Source organism: Cyanistes caeruleus, chromosome 1 (genome assembly GCF_971803275.1).
Source record: "Cyanistes caeruleus chromosome 1, bCyaCae1.hap1.1, whole genome shotgun sequence".
In the NCBI taxonomy this organism is placed as follows: domain Eukaryota; kingdom Metazoa; phylum Chordata; class Aves; order Passeriformes; family Paridae; genus Cyanistes; species Cyanistes caeruleus.
In genome coordinates this window covers 108,032,631-108,060,114 of record NC_141701.1, presented here as the reverse complement: position 1 = coordinate 108,060,114, position 27,484 = coordinate 108,032,631, and the positions used below count along the sequence as shown (strand labels likewise).

At 41.4% G+C, this 27,484-nt stretch overlaps 2 protein-coding genes and 1 long non-coding RNA gene across 37 annotated transcripts in view; 1 reads left to right on the top strand and 2 right to left on the bottom strand.

The window, feature by feature from the left end:
* TRAK1 (trafficking kinesin protein 1) overlaps window positions 1-11,855 on the bottom strand; it is a 122,395-nt gene extending 110,540 nt beyond the window's left edge. Inside the window, exon 1 of the mRNA XM_086848674.1 lies at window positions 11,721-11,855. The gene's annotated coding sequence lies outside the window, so the exon portion shown is untranslated. The remainder of the gene's footprint in view (window positions 1-11,720) is intronic.
* Window positions 11,856-17,245: 5,390 nt separating this feature from the next.
* On the bottom strand, window positions 17,246-20,556 carry LOC111943529 (uncharacterized). The gene is made up of 3 exons (XR_002870933.2): window positions 20,344-20,556; window positions 19,361-19,861; window positions 17,246-17,859 (listed from the first exon to the last, which is right to left on the bottom strand). It is a non-coding gene; the product is annotated as an uncharacterized LOC111943529 (long non-coding RNA).
* Window positions 20,557-21,644: 1,088 nt separating this feature from the next.
* Window positions 21,645-27,484, top strand: part of ULK4 (unc-51 like kinase 4) — a 222,693-nt gene continuing 216,853 nt past the window's right edge. For 30 of the 35 annotated variants that reach the window (XR_015275669.1, XR_015275655.1, XR_015275680.1 and 27 more), the window contains exons 1-4: window positions 21,645-21,732; window positions 22,358-22,559; window positions 24,805-24,904; window positions 26,725-26,864. Coding sequence is in view for 28 of the 35 variants with exons in the window: in XM_086848502.1 (XP_086704628.1) it covers window positions 22,422-22,559; window positions 24,805-24,904; window positions 26,725-26,864 (378 nt within the window). In the remaining 7 variants the exon portion in view is untranslated. Of the gene's footprint in view, window positions 21,733-22,357; window positions 22,560-24,777; window positions 24,905-26,724; window positions 26,865-27,484 lie in introns of those variants that run through there. The other 5 variants (XM_086848608.1, XM_086848598.1, XM_086848563.1 and 2 more) reach the window with 1 other exon arrangement.

Below are 27,484 nucleotides of genomic sequence, written 5' to 3'. Positions count from 1 at the left end.
ATTATACCCCAGGGCTCAATAAAAAAGTGGAAGCATCAGTGCTAAAGTATTAGAAGAGCCTCTTGCAAGTGCAAAAGACAGTTATTTCATGCTCTGATTTGCTTTGTGGTCATTTGGAAGTATGCAACTAGGAAAGCTCCAAATAGAGTAAAACAAACATACACTGGGTGCAGCTCACGTCAGCAGAGATCTCTTAACCTGAAGGTCATATTGTCAACACTACAAATGTGGAAGCAGCTGCTGACATTTTGACATGGTCCCTAAACTGCAGCACGCAAGATCCAGGAGACAGTAATTCAGAGACACATTTGAGGTGTCCAGAATTCCAGACTCCGTCAAGGATTCCACTCTTAACCTCCACAGCTGGTATACTGTATGTACTACCTATACTTAGCCAGGTCACCCTACTGTATCTCATACTGGGCTTTTTTGTTTTGTTTTTAATTAAAAACCAAGAAGCCCAGAGGTCAATATAGACTTCCAAGACAAAATATTGGCCATTTGGATCAAACATCATGTCCTGTCATGTAATAGATCCTTCCAAATTCCACTCCCTCGCCCTCAAAACACACCCACCCACCCAATAGTACTCCTTTCTCCTTCTCCACATTTTTTCACTTCAGGCAGGGTAAGAGGGATCTTCACACATAAAGAAACAAGTAACAACCTCTTTAACCCTTGTGACTCAAGTCTGGGTTTGGCACTACAGAGTGTAAGTGGCAAACTATGCTTAATCTACACTCATTTTGTCGTCTTCTGCAATTATTTCCCAAAGAGCAAAGATAACCCTCAAGACACAAAATGCAACCAACCCCTTTATAACCAATAATTCACATCTTCATGACCTGGACTTTACTCAAGGAATCATTCCTGAGATACAGGGCCATATTCTGTTTCTCAAAATTGACAGGCATTTACATCTGTAAATACCCCAGTTTCCAAATTCTATTAAAATCTATTCTCCAAAATGTTACTTAATCCACTTCTTCAGAAATGCTTTTTTTTAAGTCAGTTTTAGCAGGCACTTCATGAAGGTTTTACGTAATGCAGTTAGGTAGCACAACTTCTTTTGGTCACCACAAAAACTTTTTGGTCTCTTTTGTGAAAAGATAGAAAAGAAACTTATAAAATAGTTATCTGGGTTTCAGCTTTCTTTTAAAACTTAAATCTTACATAAGAATTTATATGCAAAGGGGGAAAAAAAAAAAAAAAAGGCTTGTGAATTTCTCTGTAGGAGCTCTTTTAAATAAGGAGATAAAGGAAAGTCTGTAACAACTGACATTCAAAACAAAGCCAGAGAAAAAGTATGGTCAAAAAAAGAAACAAAAAGAAACAAATAAAAACAGGGAGAAAAAGTAGATTAGCCAAAATGTCAGAATGCATAAAAGATGCTATCAAATGTCTTCCCTCCCTTAAAGAAAAACTATGCCTTAATATTCTGAGATCCCTAATTCCTTTCATTTCTTTGGTGGTAATGGACTATAGTAGGGAACAATGAAGTGCCCAAAGCAGTCCCTCCCAAAATCCATTCTTCACCTTCACATATACTCAGTTCCCAGCTGGCACACTGCTGGATTACAGGACTTCTATCACAAACAACAGTTAGATATCAGGGCAATCAGGAACAACTAGTTCCCACTCAGAAGAGTAATTATCTGTTGTAGGATTCCCATCAGAGCCATAACAGGCTGAAGCTCTGTTCATACTTCCCAATATCTGAAGTTTGAAATAAGTATTTTATAGCTGTTCAGTCTAAGGGTTCATTAAATTAAAAAAAAAAAAACAAAAACAAAAAAACACACAAAAAACTTTTATTGCCCACATAACTCCTTGCTTACCTTTTCCAGGGAAAGATCTGAGGAACAAAGAACACAGTTTTACATCTGCTATAGCAAGTCATGTTAACTGATCATTTTCCTGACTATGCAGCCCCTCCTATTTCCTCTTACTCATTTCTCCCACTGCAATATTATATCATGTTTTATCTTCAAGTTATTCCTGCTGGTCATAGGATCAAAACAATAGGCGCTTGCTCCTAGGTGCATTTAGTAATTTCCTCTAAGCCTTCTTGACAAACTAATTAGTGCTAATTTAAAAGATAAGAGAGACAGGACAGGCTAGTCAATCTTCCCAGTGCAAATCTGCTAACCAAGACTACTAAAATTATGTTGGTGGCTTTCTTTTATTAAAAAAGAAAACAAACAAAAAAATCCAAAACAAAAATACCCCAACAAACCACAAAACAAAAACTCCCACATAACTGACAAATCATTCCATTTTGATGGCATTAACTTTTATTCTTAAAGAGACCTACATAACTTAATTAACTCTTATTTTTAAAGAGACCTATATAACATAATGCCCACAGTTTGACTATAAGGAGTGGTATTATACACCTAAAGCAAACTAAACACTAACTGGCTTTGCCTACACATTCCTTCATGTTGCCTTTCTGCCATCTCCACCATTCATCTAACTCCCTAAGAAAGACAAGCTAGCAATAAAACTAAAACTAAGGAAATCTAACCAAATTTTCAAGCCATGTTTTTCCATTTCCCTCCCTGGCTTATTTCCCAGGGGCTAACAGTCAGTAGGAAGATGTGTGAATGAAGGGGTACAACACACAGCTGGTAGGACAAGGTAGGACTGATCCTAGCAGAGCTGGCAAACTGTGAGCCCAGGCTAATCTGGTTACAGAAACACAGCCTTCAGGCACCTCTAGCTAATATTAGTGTAGGCTGTCCTGAAAGCACGATATCACCCTACTGCACACTTACCCTGAAGCCATATATCCCTATTGCTCCTTTTTCCTGACAGAGGCATCAGTGCTTCTACCACTCCATATCAATGTGATCAGGAATGCAACCTGGTTGGAAAGGTTAAGCCAAGGGGATGGGAGTGTCAAATCACTCACAGGCACTGGGCTGCCTTCAGTTGTGTGGGTTTTCAAATACTGGTGTTGCAATGCATCTTTCCAAGCTTCATTGCCATGAAAATAGCAGTCCCTGGTGGGACTCAAAACCATCAGTGCACTAACTGCTGTGTGTGCTTAATCATGACACCACAGGGCTGAGGGACACCACAAGGTGAATGCACAGAGAAAGAATTTACAGATCCTACACAATGTCAATCAACCCAAGACTTAACAGCAAAAAAAGATGACGTTTGGTTTCCCAGATGAATCCCACCGCCATGCGAAACTGATGCTGACAAGCTGACTGGCAACAGAAGAGCCAAGAAACGTCTTTCTTGTTGAATTCATACCTACTGGAAGAGCAGCTCTTAATCTTAAATCTGCTAGATTTAAAAATCAAAAAAATAATACATTATTAGCTAGTAGAAAGGAAGAAAGATCAGCTTCAATCCCAAGGTTTTTTAAAATTAAAAAATTAACTGTGATGAACAATAAGGACTATTTAAAAGCACAGCTTTGTCTACCTGAACTGAAACCTCTGTCTAAAGACCAATTGACAAGTCATATGAAACTTTTTTAAAGAAGCATCAGCTTTAACAATTATAAGAAATTGACTTCAGTTCTTAATTCTTACTGTAAATATTCACATAGATCAACATAACGCACTTCACACTACTTTTTGATAAAAACCCCAGAACATTCAGAGTCACAATTCATGGCTATATTTTGGGTTGAAAGGGATCTTAAAATTCAGCAAGTCCAAACCCCAGCAATGGGTGGGAATGTTTTTCACTAGATCAGGTTGCTCAAAGCCCCATCCAACTGGGCCTTGATCACTTCCAGGAACAGGGCATCCAGAGCTTCTCTGTGTATATCATTTAAAGTCCTATAAGTATGATAAATTTCCTGTCATCAGGTCTATTCAACAACCATTTGGGAGCAAGAATAAGACTCTAAATATTCCTTTAAGAGTGAAATAAGATCATAATAAAATATTGTACACTGTATTTAAGAAATCCATTCTCACATTCAGGATCTACACTCAACATACAGTGACATCTATCTGCCTTTTCCACCAGGGCTGAGCAGCTCTTCATTACTTAGATAACCACTGTAAACTGTTAATTCTATGTTTACTGTCTTCAAATTACACTTGGTTATGATCTTTGCCTTTACATACAAACATTTCTTGATTTAATACATTACTCACTCCATAAAAGCTATCTATATTTATATTTTTAAAGACAGTAATACCCCCATGAACAAAACAAAAAAGGTTATTGTCCTTTTTTCCAAGTCAAGAATCATATTTCCCCCCCTCTCTTTCCTGCTATTCAGTATAATAGTACAGAGGGACATCAATGAGAAAACCCTACAATTTTCTTCCTTTATGTCAACATACAGCAGGTGTCCTTTGAAAGCTGATAAACAGTACAAAATGAGTGCAGTGTTTACTCTTGGAGGGTGGATGTTAGTAAGTCAGGCTTAAGAAACTGAGACTGACTTACCTTGAACATTCATCAGTGAGCAAAGTGAGATAACTGCATATCTTGGAAGTGCTCTGTTACCAGCCTGTGAAAACCAGGCTCTCATTTCAAACACTGATCTTTTTCATAGAAATATCCCATTGTCAGCTTAACTGTCCACCTATTTTACTAAAATAACTACTGCAGAAGTAGCACCATCTTATTCTGTACAACCCATCTACCAGACATGTGTTTAACTTCTGTAAAAGGCACTCAGATTACTTGAGCAAGTTGTACACTCCTCAGGGAAAGTCTTTTGGGCCACCTGGAATTTTTCTTTTGTAAGAGAATTAGTAATGCACACTATCAACCTTAGTAATGTAGGAAAAAAAAGTGCAGGTGTAGCACATATGTCTACTGAGGCTGCTGCCTGTTTCACATACCCTGTCAGGCCCTAAATAGCTACAGAATGTGCCAATCCACTGACCCCAAGAGACTGATAGCCTTTAACAGAGATTCACAAGAACTGGATTTAATTCTAGTACTGGCATGACCCCCTGAATTACCTCAGATGTTTTGATCTTGCTGCCCCCCTTCATCCATTGCAAAGTAAGAGAAGACTGATTTTTGTGATTCATGAATGCTGAAACAAACTCAGTTCATTAAAAGTTCACACAGAGTATTTTGAAGCTCTTGCAATGTTAAAGGGCAGAGCATTTAGGAAAGTTGCATTTGCCTGAAGTACAACAGTTCCTAAACAAAACCACATTTAGTAGATAAAAGCAGTACAAGTGAATGTCATGGAGAAATCAATGTCTTCTGCAGAAAGAAAAAGAAAAGGTAGCAAAACATACATCCAATAGTTTGACAGTACACGCCTCTCTGGACCTTGGGACAAAGGACTCAGCCAGATAAACACAATATTTAACTTTTCTCAGCCTTTTCATTCTAATGGCTTTTGATGTCCTGCAAAACCACAGTTTTTGAGAAAGCCTCTACAGGGTAAAATTCTCATGAGCAAATACAAGAGTAACCAAAGGTTACAAACATTTCAGACAATCAGACAAAGCTTTTTCAGTTGAGATTTCCTTATATAGGAAACATGGCTCTCAGGTCAGTCACAACTCACTGGGGGGTCAAGCCACAAAATGCTCATTTACCACCTGACAACAGTACATGACCTTCAGGAAATACAGGCATAAAGGACTGATCTTAATATGACCTTCATACATGCAGGTTTGCAGAATTCAAAGGCTCCAAGAAGGTAATATTTTTAGTTAATCCTGGTCTCTACCCCCTCCATAAATACCTGAAAGTGATCATTACTGCAGTTATTACCTGAACACAACAGAAGCCCACAATTACTTTCTGACAGCACTGTCATTTGTGACTACAGCAGAAGATCTATTGCAAAAACACACATTTAAAGAAAGATTGATTTCCACCTCATAAATTTCCACATCAACAGCACTTAGTACCTCCTCAGAAATAGCTACTATGAGCAGACATAGCTGCAGAGAAAAAAATTCCATTTTAAACAGGTTTAAAGGACAGTCTAAGGATTTTGATATTGTTCCAATGCCTTCCAATTCTGCTAATTTTACAGGTTTCACTGTGGCAATAGGTTTTCACAGATTTGAACTGCAAGGTTTCTGCTTACTGCAGAGGAATGTCTGCTGCTCCCCTGTGAAGTATGCAACTGTGCAGTATCTGATAGTGAAATTAGGCTTTCTGGGACAGGCAATGTTGTTAGTAACACAAGCTCCACTTACATAAACATTAGAGGACAGTAAAAGTTTTCATTTCCCATAGCAGACACTGATGAGATTTTTTTTAAAAAATACCCCTCTCTTGAAACAAGACTGCACTTCAGTCCCCCTAGAACACCAAATTGGGGCTGTTGTCGGACCATAATTCATCCAGGGTCCTGATTTGCTTGAAATTAGATTCCAATATGACATTACCAGCAGCTGCCTTTAAAAAGATGAAATTTAGACTTTACATGAACATACAATGCAAAAATGTACTCACTGATTCCAGTTTGCACTAGTCAACGAAGCTCTTCTAAGAGGCACATGTAACTAATTCAGTGTATCCATAGTTTTCATTCTTCCTCTCTAGGCTATAAAAGTTTCCACTGTATGAACATTTTCCTAACCTTTGGTTTCTGTTAAAAAATGGAACAAGTCATCTCAGCATTAAACTTCATTGAAAATGAATGATGAGCAGTTTTTCTGTGTTCTGTTTGAAGCATGGAATTATTACATAGCAGAGCAGGGGCTTTAATTGGGAAACTAGATGAGAGGTGATCCCTCCCCTCTAGTTCGCACTGGTGGGGCTGCACCTAGGGTACTGTGTCCAGTACTGTTCTGGGTTGTCCACTACAAGAAAAAGATGAACATACTGGAGAAAGGACAGTGACTGGCCACTAAGAGAAAGAAGATCAGAGCATTTCTCCTATGAGGAGAGGCTGAGAGGGCTGTGACTGATAACTGGAGATAAGAAGGTTCAGTGAGATCTCCTCAATGGGTATAAATACCTGCAGGGAGGGAGGACAGAGCCAGACTCTTTCAGTGGTTCCCAGTGACAGGATCACAGTGATGGGCACAGACTGAAACACAAGCAGTTCCCTCTGAACATCCAGGAACATTTTTTCCCTTTGAGAATGACCAGGCACTGACGGAGGTTGCTCAGGGAGGCAATGGAGTCTCCAGCCTTGGAGATATTCAGATACTGTCATGACACAGACCTGTGCCAAGTGCTCTAGGACGACCCTGGTTGAGCAGGCATGTTGGACCTGACGACCTCCAGAAATCCCTTCCAATCTTAACCACGCTGTGATCCACCAAAGAAGCAACCTTTCTACGGAGCTCAGTATTTCTTCCTTCTGTTCATACAGGTGCTCAGAGCCAAGAACATGCCATAAGCACAAAAATATGCAGCAAGTTATTGTCAGCCTCAGCATCTCATCTACCAACACACAACTAGTCTTGGTTATATTAGAGCTTGGAGTGCAGCAGTTTCAAAATCAGCTCATATTCACTAGAGACTATCCTCTATGGGACAAAAGTCCCATCCACTTACTACTATTGCTTCCTTTGCTCCCTGCTAACAGCTGCTCAGCTGTCCAGGACAGTCAATCTGAAAATAAACATTAAAAACATCTCTTGCCTGCATCAAGGACTCAATTCCAAGCACCATAATACGGAAGGGGATAGAAGAGGGAATACACAGCCATGGGAAAATTTGCTCTTCTGGGCAGCAGCATGGTCTAATGTCAAAACAAGCCAATAATGAAACTTTGCAAGGGCCTTTAAACCAAGCTCTTCCCACATTTCCTTCCTTCTTTCTAATACTCTGCTGCAATGTTCTGAACTTCTGCTATACACACAAGCAAAACCAACAGGGCTCTAACATTGTAATCTGTCAGTATCATTACCAAAAAAAACCCCCCAATGCTCACACAAGAAAATATGATAATTATAGAGCAGCAGTCTCATTTGGGTTTTCAGCATCCAATGCAAAACAAGGTTAGACAATCCTAAAGAAGCTGAAAGACAAGGTAAAGAATCAACTCCAGTACAGCCACTCACTGATTTAACTAAAGCAAATCTGCCAACATAATTGAATCTAAGAATTATCTCTGAGCTAATCTGTTTGTGCTATCAATAAGCCTCTTAGCTGGTCAACCATAAGCAGGATGACTATATGGCAGGACTTTTTGCACCGTAATCAATAGGCTCCAATAAAAACAGAAGTATTGATGATTCAAAGTTCAAATAGAGGACAGTTTTAAACAAAGAATAGTATCAGTGAATTCCTGAAACTTACTTAGGAAACATCATGCTATTCACTACAAAGTAAAATAAAAGTGCTTGTAAACTCACAGCTATCTCAGTCAAACCACAGAGTAAGCAGGAAGGCTTTGAATCAGACACCAACTGGTATCTTGGAAGGCCTATGTTAACAGGAAGTTCATTCTCAAGATTTTTATCTCTCCAGTAGCACTGATCCCACAACTGAATACACAAAATTGAGCCCTCCATACAGGTGCAGCATTCCAAGGTGTCAGTGGTATTGCCTGTGGAGTTCTAATGATACATACATGACCAGGGACACATACCTTAACAGCAGAGACACTGCAGACCACACACCAGTTTCACAGTTCCAACCTTACACAGCTTCATACAGTAACAGCTGCCTACAACTGACATGCCATCACTGTCATTTAGTGACTAGAAAGTAGTTCTCCTACTTACTATGACTTTACAATAACTCTGAAATCCACTTGGTGTGCAGTCACTAACCAGAATTTGTTCCTTTTCACAGCCTTTCTGAAGAACACAAGTGACAATCTCACTCCCAGCAGAATCAAGGAACATGGGCATCACAGGGGATGATGCCAGTATGCCTTTAGTCATTTTACATGCAATTTAAGCATGTAAACATCCTTTAATGTTGGTCTTGGTGACAACACTAAGCTTCTTACAGAGGCAGAACTGGCAGGTACATCTGGAGAAAAGGAATAGCTCAAAAATAAAAACAGAAGTAGTTGTAAAAGTCTAGCTATCAACAATATTTTTCTGACCAACAGGCAAAAGCACAGCTCCTATTTCCATATTGTGGTTATCACGACTGCCAGTAATACAGACCAGTTCTACCGGTTTGGCTGTTCTTGCATTAATATGGAAGTATTGGGAAATAAGTAGTGTGTGAAGTCAAATGACAGTTTTGTAAGAGTTAAAACAGGGTTATTCAAAGATACACCAATTAAGTACCCAGTATTGGAAACTTACTAGAGCAGGTACTCATTTTAACTGAGGCAGAGGGAAAGCTATATGATTCAACATTTTAAACAAAGAATACACAATTCTCTGCAAATTGAAACCATCAACCTTGAGTATCACTTAAAACATACAACATCCAAACAACCCCTAACAAATTATGTCCTATAAGTGTTATTTCTGGTTCTGGCAGTAAGAGCACTAAACCACCCTATCTCTGGAAATCAACAAAATTTTAAAGATTTAGGGAAGAAATGTACTCCAAACAAATGTAACTCATACACTGCCTCAGTAGCACTCATTCTGAGAATCCTTTCTACAGAGCTATCAATAAAATAAAAAAAAAGTATCTTGCATTCAGTTTGCAGTCTATCACAGCAGACAGAGTGGGAAGTTTTAGCATTTTTCCTTTTCAGTGGCAATAACAGTAAGAAAAAATAATATTGATCGAGTACACATTTAAAACAAAAGTATTTAACCTGCACTAATTTCTGCAATACTAATCTCATTATTCTACCCCAAAGCAGATTGGCTAAGGAATAAATAAAATCCTTAGAGCACACTGAAAGATTAGGATCAAATCACTTCTACAAAAGCAGCTGGTAATCTGTTCCAGGAGACAGAACGTGTGAAGCAGCAAGTAGCTCAGGCATGCGCTGCAGCAGAGAGGAACAACGGGAGTTCCCATCAGTTCCAGGCAAATCCTTCCAACCTGATCTTGCTCTCTGGTATGTGCAAGTTCACTTACTCCCACCAGCTCTCACCTGTGTACCATAAACTGTTAGAGTGCCAAGTTAACATCCATTAATATCCATGGCAAAACTTGTGCATCACATCCTGGCCCTGCCTCATTAGTCAGGACTCTGGATTAAACCTGTCAGATGTTCAGAGACTGCTACAGCAGCTGGATATTTCACTGAGATTTTAAGCACCCACATATCAAACCTAGGGCACCACATATATAAATGCATGTGCCTAATAACATTAATGCTTCCTTGACATTCTGTTGAGCCCAGTGCTCTAGAACAGGTTCCAGTATGAATTTTTTGTTCCTAACCGAATAAAAGATGAACAGATGATTTTGGTCTGGTATGGGATTCTTTTGCACTAGACCCAGAGATCCTACTTCTTTCCACTACTGTCATCCATCATGCAGTTCAATCTACTGACAAGTGGGATCTCATTCATGCAATTGACTGAAACTTTTGTTTTACTTCAACAGAAATTTAAATTCTTTCTATTCTGTCTGTTCATACAGCTGTCTGGTCTTCAGTCAGTAGTTCACATTAAAAGCTGAATCACATTAAAAGCTTGCTTTCCATTAGGATTTTTACCATCGTTGTTTTCCTCCCTTGCAATTATGCTCATTGAAAAACAGAAGTAACCTTAATGGGCTTAATATAATTTTCTTATTGTCATCAGAGTTTGCTCTGACTCAGTTAAAATAGGTTACAGTGCCTCAGAGAAGGCACAGTACCTGGGCTTGGAGACAACACTCCCTCCCCTCCAGGCTTCTTCTGGTAACTCCAAAAGAACCGGCATGTTTAAACCCAGAGTAATTCCAGCACAGGCAGAAGCCAGCGCGCTACAAACAGTACATGCAACTGTGTACACACCAGCAGCAAAACAGGCACATATGGCAAATTGGTCATCATAACTGTTGTTTGGCTTGGTTTTATTTTTTTTTAGTTGTTGTTGTTTGCTTTTTTTTTTTATTGTTGTTTTCCTGATTGCAAAAACCATTACACCCACGACTTAATCTCAGCGGACTGAAAGGTTCAAATAAGGTTACAGATTTCAAGGCAGAAAAAAGTGTCTGCACAGAGACTTCTCCTGAAGTCAGAGAGAGGAAGAACATGAACCGTAGCTCCCACTCTATAACAGATGTTCCATTTCTTTGGAAATTTCCTAACTCTTGCCTAATTTTACCTGAAAAAAACCTCACCTATAGATGAAGTTTCAAAACACTCAGATGCAAACCAAAAGAGGCACCAAGATCTCAAACTTGCTAAAAACCATAATGTAGTATTTTAGCAATTTTAAAAAGCAGAATACTGCCAAAAGCTATCCATAATCCTCAACGCTGAAGAAATCGACTCAGAATTTGCAGGTCCCCCTGCGATGGCTGGAAAGCTACTTCTGCATGCAGAGGCCCTAGTATGTGAGAACACCAGCAGTTCAGCAGTAAATAATGGAGAGTCACAACTCTGCGAGCGATTCTTGACCTTCGGTACGCAATTCCACTCATGTGCTTCTTTCCTTTAAGGGGATGGAAGGGACAAAAGAGCACAGGCAGCAGAGCCAGGCGCAGCGCCGCCCCCGAGCCAGCCGGCTGTGAAGGTCGAGGGGCCCGAGGAGAAGGAAGAGCGGCTGCACCTTGCTCAGCCCCCGTTCCGCTGCCCGGCGAGCGCTGCAGGCCTCGCCCGCGCACCGCGGCCCCCGCAGGCGCCCCCCGCACCCGCTCTCTCACCTGGGGCCGAGCGGGACCGGCGCACATCCCCGCCCGCGCCGCACTGTCCCCCCGCACCGTCCCCCCGCACCCTGCGCCGCACTCACCCCGCTCCGGGCCCCCCGGGCGGCGGGGCGCGGGCGGAGGCGCCCCCGCGGGCCGGGGGAGCCTCGCTGCCGGCGGCGGCCACCTCCGGGCTGCTTCCCCCCTCACGGCTCGCCCCCTGCCCGCGCCGCTGAGAGGCCGCGGCGAGCGGGGCGGGCAGAGCGCAGGGGCTGCAGTGGCCGGCTGGCTGCTGCTGCTTCTCCCTCCTCCTGCCGGCGCCTCATGTGCCCTCCTCCTCCCGGGTCTCTCCTGCCAGGCCGCCGCCGCTCCAGCTCCCCGCTCTCCAGCGGCGCCCGGGGACCGCTGCGAACCCCTCCGGCCGGGCGGCAGCGCACGTGCGGCAGCTGCCGGGAGCTCTCCGCCGCCGCTGCCGGGCGCCGGGCTCCTGCGGCCGCGCAGCCTCCTCAGGAGGCGGAGCGGCGCGGACACCTCGGGGGCTGCGGCGCCGCCCGCCGCCGGCGGGGCAGCAGGAAGGGGCGGGAGGCACAGAACGCCGCCGGCGGCCACCTCGGCGGCCGCTGGCTCGGTAGCCGCAGCGCTCTCTTTCCCGCCCCCCGGAGGCCATTACCTCATGGCCCAGCCCTGCCGCGGAGGAGGGGCCGAGCGTCGCCCGGCAACCGGCCCCCTGCCGCGGGCCGGGCTGGGCCAGCGGGAACGATGGCCGCGGCGGGATGTTTGCCGCCGTGAGGAGCAGCCCGAGCGCGGCAACGGGCAGCGCTGCCCGGCACTGCTCCCACAGCTCCCGGGACACGCACAAGCGACCTGGGCTGAGAGGGCAAGAATGATTACAGGATGTATTAAACACCAGAAAATCCTCAAAGGAAAAGATCTGCTATGAATGTTCCATATACAGAGAAAAGTCTCAAGTCCAAGTTCTTTTCCACTCTTTTTGGTGGTGTCCCGCGACAGGACAAGGAGCAGTGACCATAGACACAAGAAGTTTCACCTCAACATGAGGAAGTTCTTTACACTGAGGGTGGCAGAGCACTGGAAGAGGCTGCCTGGGGAGGGTGTGGAGTTGCCCTCTGACGACATTCAAAACCCTTCTGGATGCGTTCCTGTGCAAACTGCTCTAGCTCAGGGTGGGGCGGACATCCAGAGGTCCCTTCCAAACTTATCCTGTGATAAATGTAATAATTAGTAAAGAAAAAAAAAGAACAAAACAGGAGTTCATATATCTGCAGGTCACAGAACTATTTATTGGAGGAAGGCTTGATTGTTTTTGTCTGCCGGCAAGAGAGGAATTGAATTGCATTCAAGGTTACAGCTGGTAAGACAAAAAAAAAAAAAAAAAAAAAAAAGAAAGTTGCAGTCTTGCTGGTGGTGACAGGATTCCAGAAGCGTGGAATAACCTCCAGAGAGTGTAAATGAATTCAGGGCTTGACCCCGAATAACCCATAAAAAGAAACCATCCAACCCTTCACAGATGAAAACAGAGAACCCCAGATGGGGATGTATGCTTTTGGGTGACAGAAAAGAGAGGAGAAATATTGCAAGTGCAACAGGATTCTTAGGCAGCCGCCGTCCGAACAGGCGTGCCTACAGATCAAATCACCTGCTAGTGATTTAAATGGGGAATGTGAGTCAACCTAAAAGCTTGGTGCTGCTGCCAACAGGAGCACGCTGCTCTCCCCACTTCTCCTGTGGAGGAGCCAGGCACTCCTGGTTTTCCCAAGGGCTGGCTCTGCTGCTTAGGATTCCTCAGTGGGTGACTCAGTTTACTAATCTCACACAGAACTAACTGTATTTTTTCCTTGTCGGTTTTCTGCCCTGTTAGTGAACTGAACTGACTGACCTTAACATCATAGAAATATCAGGAGCACAAAAGATGAGTTTAAACCATTAGTCTGGAAGGAGAGGGGCCCACCTCTATGGTAACCTTGTGCTCTTAAATCATCTCAGTAGTCTCATCTAAATCCTCCCTAAAATAGAAAGTTCATGTTACTGCTAAGAAGTCTAACAGCACAGTATCACTAAAAAGGTTGGTGCCTTCCACTTCTCACCCTTATCTGAGTTCTCCCATTGCTCCCTTTGTGCCTGGTCTTGAATACGTGTGACCCTTGCCAGTGAGCAAGCTAAATCAGGAGGCTTTAAAAAAGTGTTGTTTTCTGATTAATACTGAAACAGCTAACAATGAAGTCAGATGAATGACAGAGGTTGCACAAGAAAGGAAACAAGACTGGGAGGTTGCAAAAGGTGGATGGAGCCCCAAAGCAGCAGCTGGGAACTTGTTATAATGTGTAACATAAGGCTGAAGCAGCAGTGAGGACTAATGGTCTGTACAGCGAAGGAGAAGTAATTTTGAGGAACAAGAGTTTGCTCTGCACTGTACACCACACTATAAATGAGAAGCAGAGGGGTAAAAAAAAAAAAAAAAAAAAAGAGCTTTCAGTTCCAGAAAAACAGAGGAAGACACAGAACAGAAGCACCTTGGAATCCAGCCCAGGAAAAAAAATCAAATGCTGAGGGGGAAAAAAAAAGGAGAAGGCAGAGGGAAAACCAGGAAGTAGAAAAGTGAATATCCACACCAACAGCGAGAAACAAGTGTGCATGGTTGTAGGTTTCTTATTGAGAGGAACCAATTGACCTGTCACGTCTGTAAGGAACAAGGATTTGAGATGTACTGCTGAGACTGAAAAGACTCTTGTTAAAGTGAGCAGAAGTCCTTCACAGTGGGAGAAATGGCAATGACATGCACTGTTTACACCCAAACACAGTACGTAGGAAAGAGAACTTGGTGCTTTGGTATTGCCAGGCCCTTGCATGAAAGGTGTGCATGTGCACACTGGTCATATGACATGGTAGCAATTGTTTGGTGGTGCTGTGCCAAATCCTCCTGATGATTTTTTGGTTGTGTAGTGCTATAGTACACGTAAGCATACTCCACTGCATTTCTATCACCAGCTAAATTTATCCATCTAATAATTCCAAATCTGGTAATTGACATGGTAACCAAATACTTGCAAAAAGTTTCCTAGATTTCTCTGCTCTCTTTCTGTTTTCATTATCTTTTCCATTTCCTCTCTCTTCTTCATTTTATCATATATATTATCATCATATGATAGTTTCATATTCATTCTCGATTCTGTTCCCTTGATTACATCTCTAGAATAGACTTTATATCCACCCTGCTAAAATACAGCATCTTTCAAATGTACTTTTCAGTGAACATGCTGTTCTTTTTCTTGTATTCCTCACCATTTGCTGTCCATAGAACCTCCTTTCTAGGCCCTGTAAAGCAAACAAAGAATACAATAAAAGCTTTAAGAGCATTTGAAACCAGTTTAAGAAATCTCTGATTAGTTTGCCAGCTGAAGACTCCAATTGCAGCTGTGATTGTGGGGGGAACGATTTTAATCTCAGAGAACAAACTAATTCCAGAAGACATTAACAAGTGTTTGGAGAGAGAAAATAAAAAAAAATCTCTAAAACGTACCCTGTGTTTCTGAATAGCTATATCATGGAGTTAAGAAGAAAGTGTTTTTTTGTTCTTCCTGCTGGTACCTGGTGTTACTGGCCCCTTTCTCACACTTTTATATGAGTACTAAGTAATGCTACAAATCCTTTGAAAAGATCTATGAAGTGTCTGCATAACACTGCCTGTACAACATCGTTTCTCATTTAAATGATGATTTTTATAAAGCTGTCACTGTTTTTAACTGAATATCAAAACACAGATTCTTGCAAGTTGTTTCACTGAGCACGTGAAAATAAAAAATATAAGTACTTCTGGTTGATTTTTTCTCAGTTGATATTTGTGGGTTTTGTTTGTTTCAAAGGGGGCTTTTTGTTTATTTATTTTTTTTGTTTTACAAGACATTATGCAATGCTATCTTTGCTGGAAGAGTCAAATCAGCAGAAAAGCTTTTCTGGTTCAGAGCTTTGTGCTTCTTTCAGCTAGCATCAGGCAGTACCAATGCCTTCCCCTTCTTCAACTGCATCTCTGCTGGAAATTTCTTACCTGTGAAGGAGCTGCATCTTTCAGGAGCAGTACTAAATTATGGAATTGGCTCAAAATGTTATTATGGCTGTGACCTAAGGAGAGCTGATGCTGATTTGAGCAAGAACACGTGGAAAATGAGAGACTAAATAAAAATGAGTAACTTCATAGACTAGCTAAAGCATAAACACAACCCGAGGAGGGAAATAAAATGAAGAGGAAAAGATTTTAAGGAGAAAACTCATAAAAAAAAATTCCTGCATAGTGGATCACAAATAATAATTATGGCAAAAGAAGCATTAGTTCAGCTCTTACAGTCTGAGAAAAAAAAGTAATGGAGGCAGTGACGCAGAGGATGGGGTTTTGCACATATTTTGCATTAATGAGATGCAAGTTGGAATAGTTTGTAAAGCTCAGATTAGCATTATAAGTGAAGTCAAATACACAAACAAAGAGGAAATTAAATGCAAGATAGCTGGATAATGATAAATGTGCCAGGCATGCATTTTGCAAGAACAGGAAAAAACCCATGTAATCAAGCAAAGTCAAATGAAAATTACACCATGGAATGATGATAATACTTCTATCATTGTGAATTTTAATCAGAAAGCAAAATATATCTGAATATACAGTCTGAATCTTCAGAATATGCAACATAAGCAGCACTGCTTGCTGCTGAAACAGTGAATTTGTATATGTGATACAGAAGCATGACTCTTGTGTGAGTACAAACTGCTGTAATGTAATGTAGTGCAATGTAATTGAAGAAAACAGAATGTTCTTCTGCCATGTTATACCTAGAACAGATGCAAATAATTCAACAAACATAGCACGCTTCACATACTATCTATTGCATTAGAATAAGGAATAGTTTGAAAATTGAAATATGCACAAAATGAGATATTATTACATAATCTCAAAATTACATAAACAGAATGGTAGTCACTGAAAAAGCAAAATATTGGCAAGGCCTATTCAGCTTCCCTGTCTCAGCAAGACAGTCATCATCATAGCAAGCCAGCAAGTAGGTTTAGGTGTTGAGAATGCTGTTAGTAGTGAATCTTACAGCAGAAAAGTATCAACTCTGCCAGCCAGGCTCACAAAGCCAGTATCAGAGCTGACTATACTCAGGAATGTAATATGAGAAATGCCTGGCAGAAATTGTGGTAATCCATTAGAATTAACCCCATCTCCTTAGCAGTTAATACAAACAAACAATCAAACAAAAAGGAAGTTGGTCCTGACTACAGTATCATATACAGAGCAGTTGTTGATTTCCCAGGGAAATCAAATTATTTGGGGACAGTAAAAACAATCTGTAATATGACATTCTTTAAAGGTATTAATTCAGAGAGTATTAAAATTTTCAGCATGTTTCACCACATCTCTTTCCAACCTTAGACATATGGAAAGCATTGAGACCGTAATAGAGGAAGAGGAAACACAAACATGGCACCCATGTAGTACTGGTGACCTTGCAAGTTGATACAGTGAGGTGAGATTTGGAGCATTATTATCACACAAGAAACCACTAGTAATTTTGTTGCCTCACCAGTGAAACAAAACACAAACTGTTTTGCAATAATGTTTCAAGTGTAGAGGACAACTCTTTATTTGAGAAAACAAATTTTCAAGCAAGAATCCCAGGAAGCACCTAAGAATTTGAAAAGTCATTGCTATTTCCAAATATCAGAAATATATGATACTAAAACAGTAACATTTGAATTTATTTAATGAATTTGACATGGACCAGTAAGTACAACAGAGTCGTACCAGAAAACCAAGGTGACAAAATCATAACATCATAATATCAAAATGATAATATGATAATCACATATTAATGTTACCACAGAAAGACAAAAATTAAGAAGAATAAAGTTGCACTCAAACAATGAAAATATGTGCCGGTTTCCAGAGGATGTTGAAAAATAATCTGAAAATAAAAAGCACAAAATAAAGATGTGCCCATGTCCACCATTCTGACAAAAAGGTCAAACACCAGAAAAGTGGCTCTGTGCACTTCCCAGGAATGACAGTACTGTCAAGGCAAATGGAATACATAAGAGTATTTTATTTGAGCCACTGAATCATCATACCCTAGATGCCGAGAATAGAAATTCTCTTGAGAATGGGGTCAGTCTGGAATAGAAATAAACACCATGTACTAACAAGATGGGATAGAGCATGAGTAATCATGATATCTGGAAAAAAAATTTAAAAAGGACAAAAAAGAGAAGTTAGTACATATGGCAAAATAAAACAGAACAGTGCAGCATTTTCAACAGGCATTAGAGCAGACTGAAGAACACATTTTACAAAACATGAAAACACACCTTAAAATTATAGGCTACTGGTCAGACTTTTGAGATCCAGGCAAAATGTCAGAGGCTTATGCAGTAGCCATTGAGGGTAGAGCAGTGAAGTGTTTAAGCATGCCTGAACTATGTGCTTGCAATCACGAGATCTCAGTTTGTCTTAAATTAGATCATATATTTATTTGAGAACAAGAATTTGATTACATCTGACTGTCCCGTCTAATAACCAGGCAAATAGCAAGCCTGAGTTTGCTGCACAGATTGCTAGGAGTATTGAAATGGTGCAAACAGAACAGAGAATAGTTTGCATTCCGTTCTTGAATGTTGAAAATATTCCCACAGAAAATTTCATTGCAGTTGAGTACAATGCTTGAAGTCATGTTCAGTAACTGGATAAAGGAATAATAGACTGAAACAGTAAGTAAGAGGCCAAAGATAAGAGTCTTATAATTACAGCCCTGATATGTATTTGTAATACTTTATTTCTGCAAGATAAGTCTCACACCTGAAGAAATATGTTTGAAGAGAGAATCCTCTGTTCTTACACCAAATCAAAGGGAAAATTCCCCATCTGGACTATATTGAAACTGTGCACACAGAAGTTAAGATGTAATGAAATGTATATCAACAATAAAAAAGTGCCCATAGCTCCTTATAAGGAGGGATTGGGAAAAAAGGTGGTATAAGTCAACATGTCTCCCTATGTCTGCCTTTAATTATACTGAAAAATTATCATGGAGACACATAATTTCAAAAGCTATAAACCTTTGGTTCAATTGTTACTGAAATTTTTTTTTAGTGTGTTTCTCTCACTCTATTGCCACTAGTATATGAAGATTTCAACAGACTTCATTTATGTTAAAGTTCATATAATCTCACTCCCCCAAAATGGGGTATTTAACCCCTTTGCATAAAAAAACCCTTAATCTGGACTAATTTAACAGAAAGCATATACAGGGCGAAACATGAGAAATCTGGAAGAAAAGACAGTAACTTGATAGTTACTGTGGCTTAGTTTTATCTTCTTGGACAGGGACAATGAAATTGTGACTTATTCTAAGATGTGGCATTGAACTTCTTCCAGGACTTGTGTGCAACTGAGCTAATGCTCTATTCCTTCTTCTTTGTATCAGTCATTCTTATCACAACCACAGATAAAAATAAAATACGGGTTTTTCTGAAATCTAAATAAATCCCTCTTCAAAGCATACTTTTCTTGTGCTTATTAATACACAGTGATGTCTAGTTACGCATTTGGTTTATTTATATCTAGTCAACTACTCATTTACATTAAAAAAAGAATGGAAAAATTATCTTACTCATGCAGCTTCAAAGCTGTAGCTTCACTGATAATTACAAGTCACCTCTGCAGTTACTGAAAACTTACAGTGTAAAATGGGACAGAGCACAAATTTTCTCAGCCTGTCTTCATAGGGGAGGTGTTCCAGTTCCCTTTTCACTTCGTGGCCTTCCCTGGACTTGCTCCAACACTTCCATATCCTTCTTATTTTGGAGGCACCAGAGCTGGATGCAGCACTCCAGGTAGGGTCTCACCAAAGCAAAGTACAGGGATGGAATTTCCTCCCTCACCCTGCTGGCCACACTCCTTTAGATGCAGTCCAGGATATGTCTGGCTTTGCAGGCTGCCAGCCCACACTGCTGGCTCGTGTTCAGTTTTTTGTCAACAATAAATAGGGGTTTGGGTCCCCCCCCCCCCCCCCCCTTTCAGTATTACAGGGGTTTAAAGTCATACTGAAGTCTTCTCAAGAGTGGGAGTAAAACTCCTGACCATCTGTTGTCATGCTGCCTAGAAGAAGCATTGAATTCTTCCTTTAAGCGTACTACTTCTTTTATGAATATTCGTTGAAATGGATCGCTGGGTTCAAGCCTATTAGGGGGTCAAGATAAAGATGATACAATGAGAAAAAAATAGAATTCTTTACAGCTTGCTCTAGAGCAAATGTTTTTAAATGTTTTGTTAGAATCACAGATGGTTTGAGTTGGAAGGGACCTCAAGACCATATAGTTCCAACCTCCTCCCGTGCCCAGCCTTTCACTATATCAGGCTGCTCAAAGCCCATCCAACCCGGCCTTGAACAATTCCAGGGATGGGACATGTCCAGCTTCTTTGGACAACCTGTGACGGTGCCTCACCACCCTCACAGCAAAGATTTTTTTCCCCTAATATCTAATCCAATCTACATTTCTTTCAGTTTGAAGGCCCTTGTCCTTTCACCGCAGTTCCTGATGTTGCCCAAAAGAAAAGAGATTTTTTCAAGGGCCTTACAAAACCAAAACCAGACAAGAAAAGAATGAAGAAGAAAACCAGAAGCCCATAGGATGAAAAAACAAGTGAAAACTCCACGTTACTCTTAAACATAGAAAACGTTTGTTTCAAGGGCTAAGTTTTGCCACAAGAAAAGTGTCCCTCAATTCGGCGCCTGCAGAAGGCCGTGGCAGGGCTGAGGACGCTACTGCCGTTTTGACTGTGAAGGTTGCATAAAGCAGCCCCACCAACACGGGCTGCCGGCAGCAGCCGGACCTCCCCCGCCCGACCCGCCAGCCTCCGGCACCCCTCACGCCAACATCCGGGAACCCCCCGCCCCCTGCCCGGTGGTCTCGCCCTGACGTAGCCGCCCCTCAGCCCAATGGGGCTCCGCTCTGCTTCCGGCGTCCGGCGCCGTCTCCTGGAAACGGGCGTGGGGTAGCGACCATCTGAGTAGGGTGCGGGGGGGTGCCGGGGAGGCAACCCGGTGGGACCTGGCGGTGTGTTCCAGCTGAAACAGAGGAGAGCAAAACTCTCCGGTTCCCGGAGTCACCTTGCCTGCTGAGCCGGTGCCTTTCCCGCTCGCTTGTATTTTGTGGCGCGCAGGGACCAGTGTCCCGTCCGGACACTGTCACCGGGGCATGGGAGACTCCGTCCCGGGGGCGGGGCTCCGCCGGTTCGGTTGATGGCGGCGGCGTGCCGGTGGTCTATCCCGCGGTGCACTACGGCTGTCGTTCCTATCCTTTTCCGCCGGGTGCACCCCCCGCGCACAGGTACGGCTGTCGTTCCCCTCCTTTCCCGCCGGGCACATCCCCGGCGCAGGAACGGCGTTCGCTTCCCTCCTTTCCCGCTGTGTCTATGTCCCAGCACAGGTACAGCTGTCGTTCCCCCACCCTTCCCCGCCGGTTCCACACCCGCACACAGGCCCGGCTCTCGTACCTTTTCCCCTTTACCGCGCACGTCCGCGGCCGTTATCTGGCGGAGCGCGCGGCCCCTCATCGCCGCCCCCCGTCCCTCACCGCCGCCCCCCGTCCCTCACCGCCGCCCCCCGTCCCTCACCGCCGCTCCTCGTCCCTCACCGCCGCCCCCCGTCCCTCACTGCCGCCCTCTCGCTCCCTCCGCCGCCGTCCCTCGGCCCGAGTGCGGGAGCGGACCCGAGGTGGGGCTGGAACCCCCCGCTGAAGCGCTCCACGGCCCCCTCCCCTGTGCTGCAAGTGGGTCGGGAGTCGGCTGTGTCTCCGGGGCCGCCGTTCAGCGCCTCAGGCCTGACCGCCCCCGACAGAGCCGGGAGCGCAGGAGATCGTGGGTCGTTCATGGGCTGCTCGGTTCGGAGCGGTTTTTGCCGTTCCCTCGTAAAGACCAAAAAAGAGCGGTTCCCTCTCAAAAGAGAGGAAACCGCTGGTCCTGTAGCCAGCCCAGAGCAAATCAGTTCCCTCGGCGCCTGGAGGGTGCTCTGGGTGCATCTGTGGAGTTTCACACCTGCTCCGTTAAAGGTGGTGGCTTGAGAGGCTTCCATGATGATCTTATTACCGCTACCTTTCACTTTTTGTGTCAGTTTATCTGATCTCTTTTTACTTTATGTCAAAATGCATCTGTTGGATGCCTGTTTTGTGTGTCAGAGAAACTGTGTGTGTCCCATCCCTGGCAGTGTTCAAGGCCCAGTTGAATGGGACATTGAGTACAATGTTCTAGTGGAATGTGATCCTGCCCACAGCAGGGGCATTGGATCAAGATGATCTTTAAGGTCCTTTCCAACCCAAGCCATTCTATGACTCTATGATTCTATGCTCCATTGGTTTGGGTACTGAAATAAAGGAATAGCCATTAGTCTTGAGAATCAGAGACTATTCTCTTTTCTCTGTAGCCTCTTGCATTTTTACAGTTATACTATTTAGAATTTCTATCTACTAGCTTATTACTTTTTGAATAAGATCTTTGAAAGTGTAAAATTCACCTGTCCAAAATTTTGATCACATTTCCTGAGAGGACCTCTTCTGTAAAGTAATTATATTCAATCTTTCTGGAAGTATGGAATCCATATTCATGATAATTGGGAGGGTGAATAGTATACATGGATAACCATTATATTTGAAGGCTTCCCCTTTCTCCTTTCTCTAGGTTTATTTGCTTGTGGTACTAATGTACATGTTTCCAGTTTTTTACCTGTGAATTATCCTAAAGCATGGAGAACTTTGTTTTGTATGAGGAGATTGGAAGAGGAAATATGACAGTTGTTTATAAAGGAAGAAGAAAGGGGACAATTGATTTTGTTGCCATTGTTTGCAGTGATAAATGCAGGAGAAATGGAGTAGCAAACTGGGTAAGTAATTTGGTTTCTTTTCCTGCTAAATCTGGGAAAAAAAATACAGCCTACAAAATTCTGGTGGTATAAGTTATAGAAAAGTGCCATGTGCTTCCTTAGATGGAGTTTGTCACATTTAGATCAGCTTCTCAAGATTTTAATTTCTTATTTTTAAATAGTCTTCTTTTAATGTATTTATTTCTTCATGTGATTTTATTGGTTTTTAGATCACATGCATAAACCCATGTTTACAATCTTACTGTTTCTGTGATGTGTCAATGAACTTGTAAAAATAGTTACGTGCTGTGCTTTATTTTATTATTAGCTGTGCAAATCCAGTGGTAGCAGTATCTTCCAGTAAACAATCAATTTCTTACTTAGCCAGAAGAAAATACTTTGATGAAAAATTTCCATTTAAGCTAAATTTCTGGTTTATAAAACCTTGGCAAAGCTTTAAATATGATACTTTCTGGAAAGAAAACTTATACAGTTACACAGTTCAAATATTTTATTTTTCCATTAGGCACATTTTGTTTCTGTAGTGGGTTAACCTTGGCTAGATGCCATGTTCTCACCAAAGCTGCTCTCTCACTCCCTTCCTCAACTCAACAGGAGTCAGAAAATACAATGAGTGGGTAAAGATAAGAGCAGGGAGAGATCACTCACCAATTGCTTTTACAGGCAAAACAGACTCGATTTAGGGAAGGTAATTGAATTTATTGCCAGAGTAGGCTAATGGGAAATAAAACCAAATCTTAAAGCACCTTCCTCACACCCCTCCGTCTTCCTGGGCTCAGCTTTACTCCAAATTTTCTCTCTATCCTTCCTTGCCAGAGATGCAGGGAGATGGGGACTGCAATCAGTTCATCAGACTCTGTCTCTTTTGCTCCTTCCTCCTCATGTGCTTCCTCTGCTCCAGCGTGGAGTCCCTCCCCCCTCCACAAGTCCTCCACAACCTTCTTCAGTGTTGGTCCTTCCCAGAGGCTGCAGTTCTTCCTGCACTGCTCCAATGTAGGTCCTTTCCATGAGATTCAGTCCCCCAGGAACAGGCTGTTCCAGTGTGAGTTCCCACAGGGTTACACATCCTGCCAGCAACTGGCATGGGCTTCTCTCTCCCTGGGTTTGCAGGTCCCACCAGGAGCTTGCTCCAGAACAGACTTCCTACAGAGTCACAGCCTCCTTTGGGTGTCCACCTGCTCTAGACTGGGGTCCACCACAGGCTGCAGGTGGATCTCTGCTCTGCCATGGACCTCCACGGGCTGCAGAGGGACTGCTTTGCCTCACTGCTCTTTATGCAGGGACTGCAAGGGAATCTACGCTCCAGCTCCTGGAGCACCTGCTGCCCCTCATTCTGCAGTGATTTTGGTGTCTGCAGGGTTGTTTATTTCACATGTTCTCACTCCTCTCCCCTGCTGCTGTTGCACAGGAGTGTTTTCCCCCCTTTTTAAATGTTACACTGGAGGTGCTGCCACCATCACTGATGGGTTGGCATTGGCCAGCCGTGGGTCTGTCTTGGAGCTGTCTGGGATTGTCTCTGTTGGACACAGGGGAAGCTTCCAGCAGCCTCTCGCAGAAGCCAGTCCTGTAGACCTCCCCACCTGGATACCAAAACCTTGCCGTGCAAAACTGATATAGTTTCGTATTCCCTCTCATTGTTTCAGTGATCATTCCATGGGAACTTTTTTGTTCTTAGAAGTGTATTAGCCTTACAAGTCTTCTTGGGGATGCCTTACATACCACTCTAGCAGGAAACAGAGACTTCTGTAGTGATTAGGCCATATAGGTGTTGTAGAAAGACAGATTTCAGGGTCACATGAATGGTTTTCCTTGTCTGATAAGATTAAGAATGATGGAAAAGCTTCTTTTTGTTTCCTCTTGCTGTATTATCTCTTGTTTGTATTTTTGAAAAAAATAAGATAGGAGTGCAAGTTTGATTCCAAATTCTGATTTTCAGTTTGTTATTGTTTTAGTAATGCAGGAAGGTTAAATAATATTTATAACTTTGAGTTGAGAATTGACTAATTTTTTTTTTCTGTATTTTAGAAACAGGTGAGTTGGGCAGGGTCTTTGATGAATGTTATCTTTTCTCAATGTACATGTAACACTAAAATATTTGAAGAATATTGTTAGTGCACTAGGAAAGGCAAGAAAGCAAGTAGCTAGTCTGGAGTAGATTGTATTGTTTCTTATTCCCATGCCTCAAGTCCATCTATATACATTTATGTCTTTCCCCCAGTTAAGTATGTTAAAAACTTCACTCTAGATTCGTCTGACTCGGGGACTCACACATAAGAATATAATGACATTTTATGAATGGTATGAAACAAGCAGCCATCTCTGGCTTGTAGTGGAATTATGCACAGGTAAGATAAGCTCAAAAGGTAAACATTTATAGAAAGAGTATTTCTAAGAGATTACAGCTTCTTTGCAACAAATGCTTAGATCTTTGAAAAAAAGTGTAATTTTCTGATTATTAACTTGAGAATCCTGTTTATATATAGAAGTGTTTTTGCTCTTGGAAACAGTTATAGAAATAATTTGAAATCAGGCTTCTCTTCTGCTTCACTGTATGCCTCTTTGAAAAGTTAGTTGAGTTACATGATGTTGGTTTTTAAGAGCTGAAGAGAGAAGGCCAATCAGGGAAAATAAAAGCAAATTGTGAAAAGTCAGAATGTAGCTCATTACTTGAGAATTACAAATTACTTGAGAAGTTTTCTAAGGACTGGCAGCTTTGGCATTCTCTTTTAAAAGACATCAAGGAGAAAATAAAGTTATAATGTACTAATGACTTAATATTGTTCAAATTAATTTTTAACCAAAGGGCAATTCATCAGCTAAAGTGAATGATTTTTTTTTTTTGCCTACTCAGTATAAGTATTTTGACTTCCATGTTAAAATCATCATTTGGGAACTCTGAGAACCCAGAACTGCTTTAGGTGATTCACTTCTTTTTGATAAGTTCTTATCAATGTATTAAAGGAAAATTGTAAAGCTTTCTTTAATTGTGATGACTGCATGTTTTAAACTGACAGCATGCTTTCCTCCATATGGAAAGGAAAGAAAGCCAATATGCATGTGATGCACATTAAGATTTAGGTATCTGGAGTTTGTTTAATAGTAAAAGTCCATGTTACACCCAGCCTTTTAATTTATTCAAAATTCTGTTTGAAAAGTTACTGAAGAAGAGAACTTAAAAGTTCTGAGAAAAAAAGTCAGGTTATTCTTTCAGTGATTAAAAGTGATTTTAATGGCTCATACGGCGGCTTTGGTCTACTTGCTTACTCTAACTTTGAGGTACATATTTAAGTTATTAGACAGGTAGCCTTTTATTGTTGAACAATTATGAGGTGTTTTACCTTGCAGTTTTACAGTTTGCTGCAAGGTGAGTGTCTTGGAGCTAATTTACTTATACGTAGGTGAGTGTGAAGCCCAGTGAAGAATAAAGGTGATAGAAGATAGGTAAGGGTTATTTAGAAGGCTTTGTAAGTGTAATCTAATCAGAAACAAAGGAAGGGTTGATTGGAACTTAATATAGAAGGAGAGTGGTGATTTTGGAAGGACAGAGAAGGGTCTCATGTTAGGATAAGAAGTCCAGAGAGCTGTAGTTAAGACTTATTGGTACAGGAAGCTGGGGTTTGTGTAAGAAACCTAGAAAGTGAAATACAACAAAATAATTTATCTTTTGGACATAGGACCTCAGACAGTAACTCAGTTTTACTATTTCTGTTGTCTCTGAATTCAGTGGAAAATGGCCTGACCTTAGTTTTAGCAATTGTTCACAAAAGTTGATAGCCTGCTGTTGGTATTATTTATTTAACTATATTTTATTTAACTTGTGCAGCAGGAGTCTGGTTAAGGAATTTTAATAAAAGCATGGGGTACTATTACATTGTGACATGACACAGTTTCTGGATTTCTTTTTTCCCTTCTGTTTAATTTGTTAAATAATATTGAAGTAATTTTGAAGTCATGCTGTCAGTTTTATTCCAGATAAAATTAAGATTTTGTCACAGTATTAAATATTTTTTTGTACATCTTAGATTTTTTAACTATTTGATATCAAGAAATACTTTTAATATCCAGTGATACTGGTTTTTGATTGACATCTTTTGAAGAAGTTTATGTACTTGGGCATTACTTGTGTGACCTCTTTATATGCTCTTGCTGACTATGTCTATTCCAGGTGGTTCTCTAGAATCTGTCATTGCTCAGGATGAATGTCTACCAGAAGATGTGGTGAGAGAATTTGGTGTTGATCTGGTTACTGGTTTATACCATATTCATAAGCATGGGATTATCTATTGTGAATTGAAGCCTGGAAAGGTGAGGAGGGGTATTGCTTGTAGGGACACTGGGTATTAATTTTCATGCCATGAGCATTTATTTTATTATTTGTATTTTATATTTGGAAGAAGCTTACCTCAGTTGTGAGGTCAGTTGAGTTTTACAGTATAAGTGAAGACAATCACAGACAAGTCTGCAGCATGAATATTTTATGCTATAATTGATTTCTTTCCTTGCTGTATATCTGATACAATGTGATATATTTGTTTTGGTTTGGTGTACTGGTTTAATTTAATGAAAGATTTTATTTAAGTTGTCTGTCCTTGGACACATAAATTTGTTATTATTCTGTCATGCTGCAGAATATTTTGCAGTCATAGAAAATGTTAATGAGGGAATAAAGTTAACTAAAGTTTCTTTATTAATAACCTTTTTTATTGTTTGCATATACCATGGAAATTATCATCTTATTCCTTTATAAGAATACAAGTTTTTATGTAGTTTCTCATTTTGTGTATGTGTGTGTAATTTAAGTAGAGGTTTGCCAAAGTCTGTGTTTGTTTTTAATTCATGTAGTCATCAGACTATAATAAAAAATTTTTGCTTAACAATAATTGTTTTTGACGATCTGTAAGTGATCAAGTTGCCATTTCTCTGAA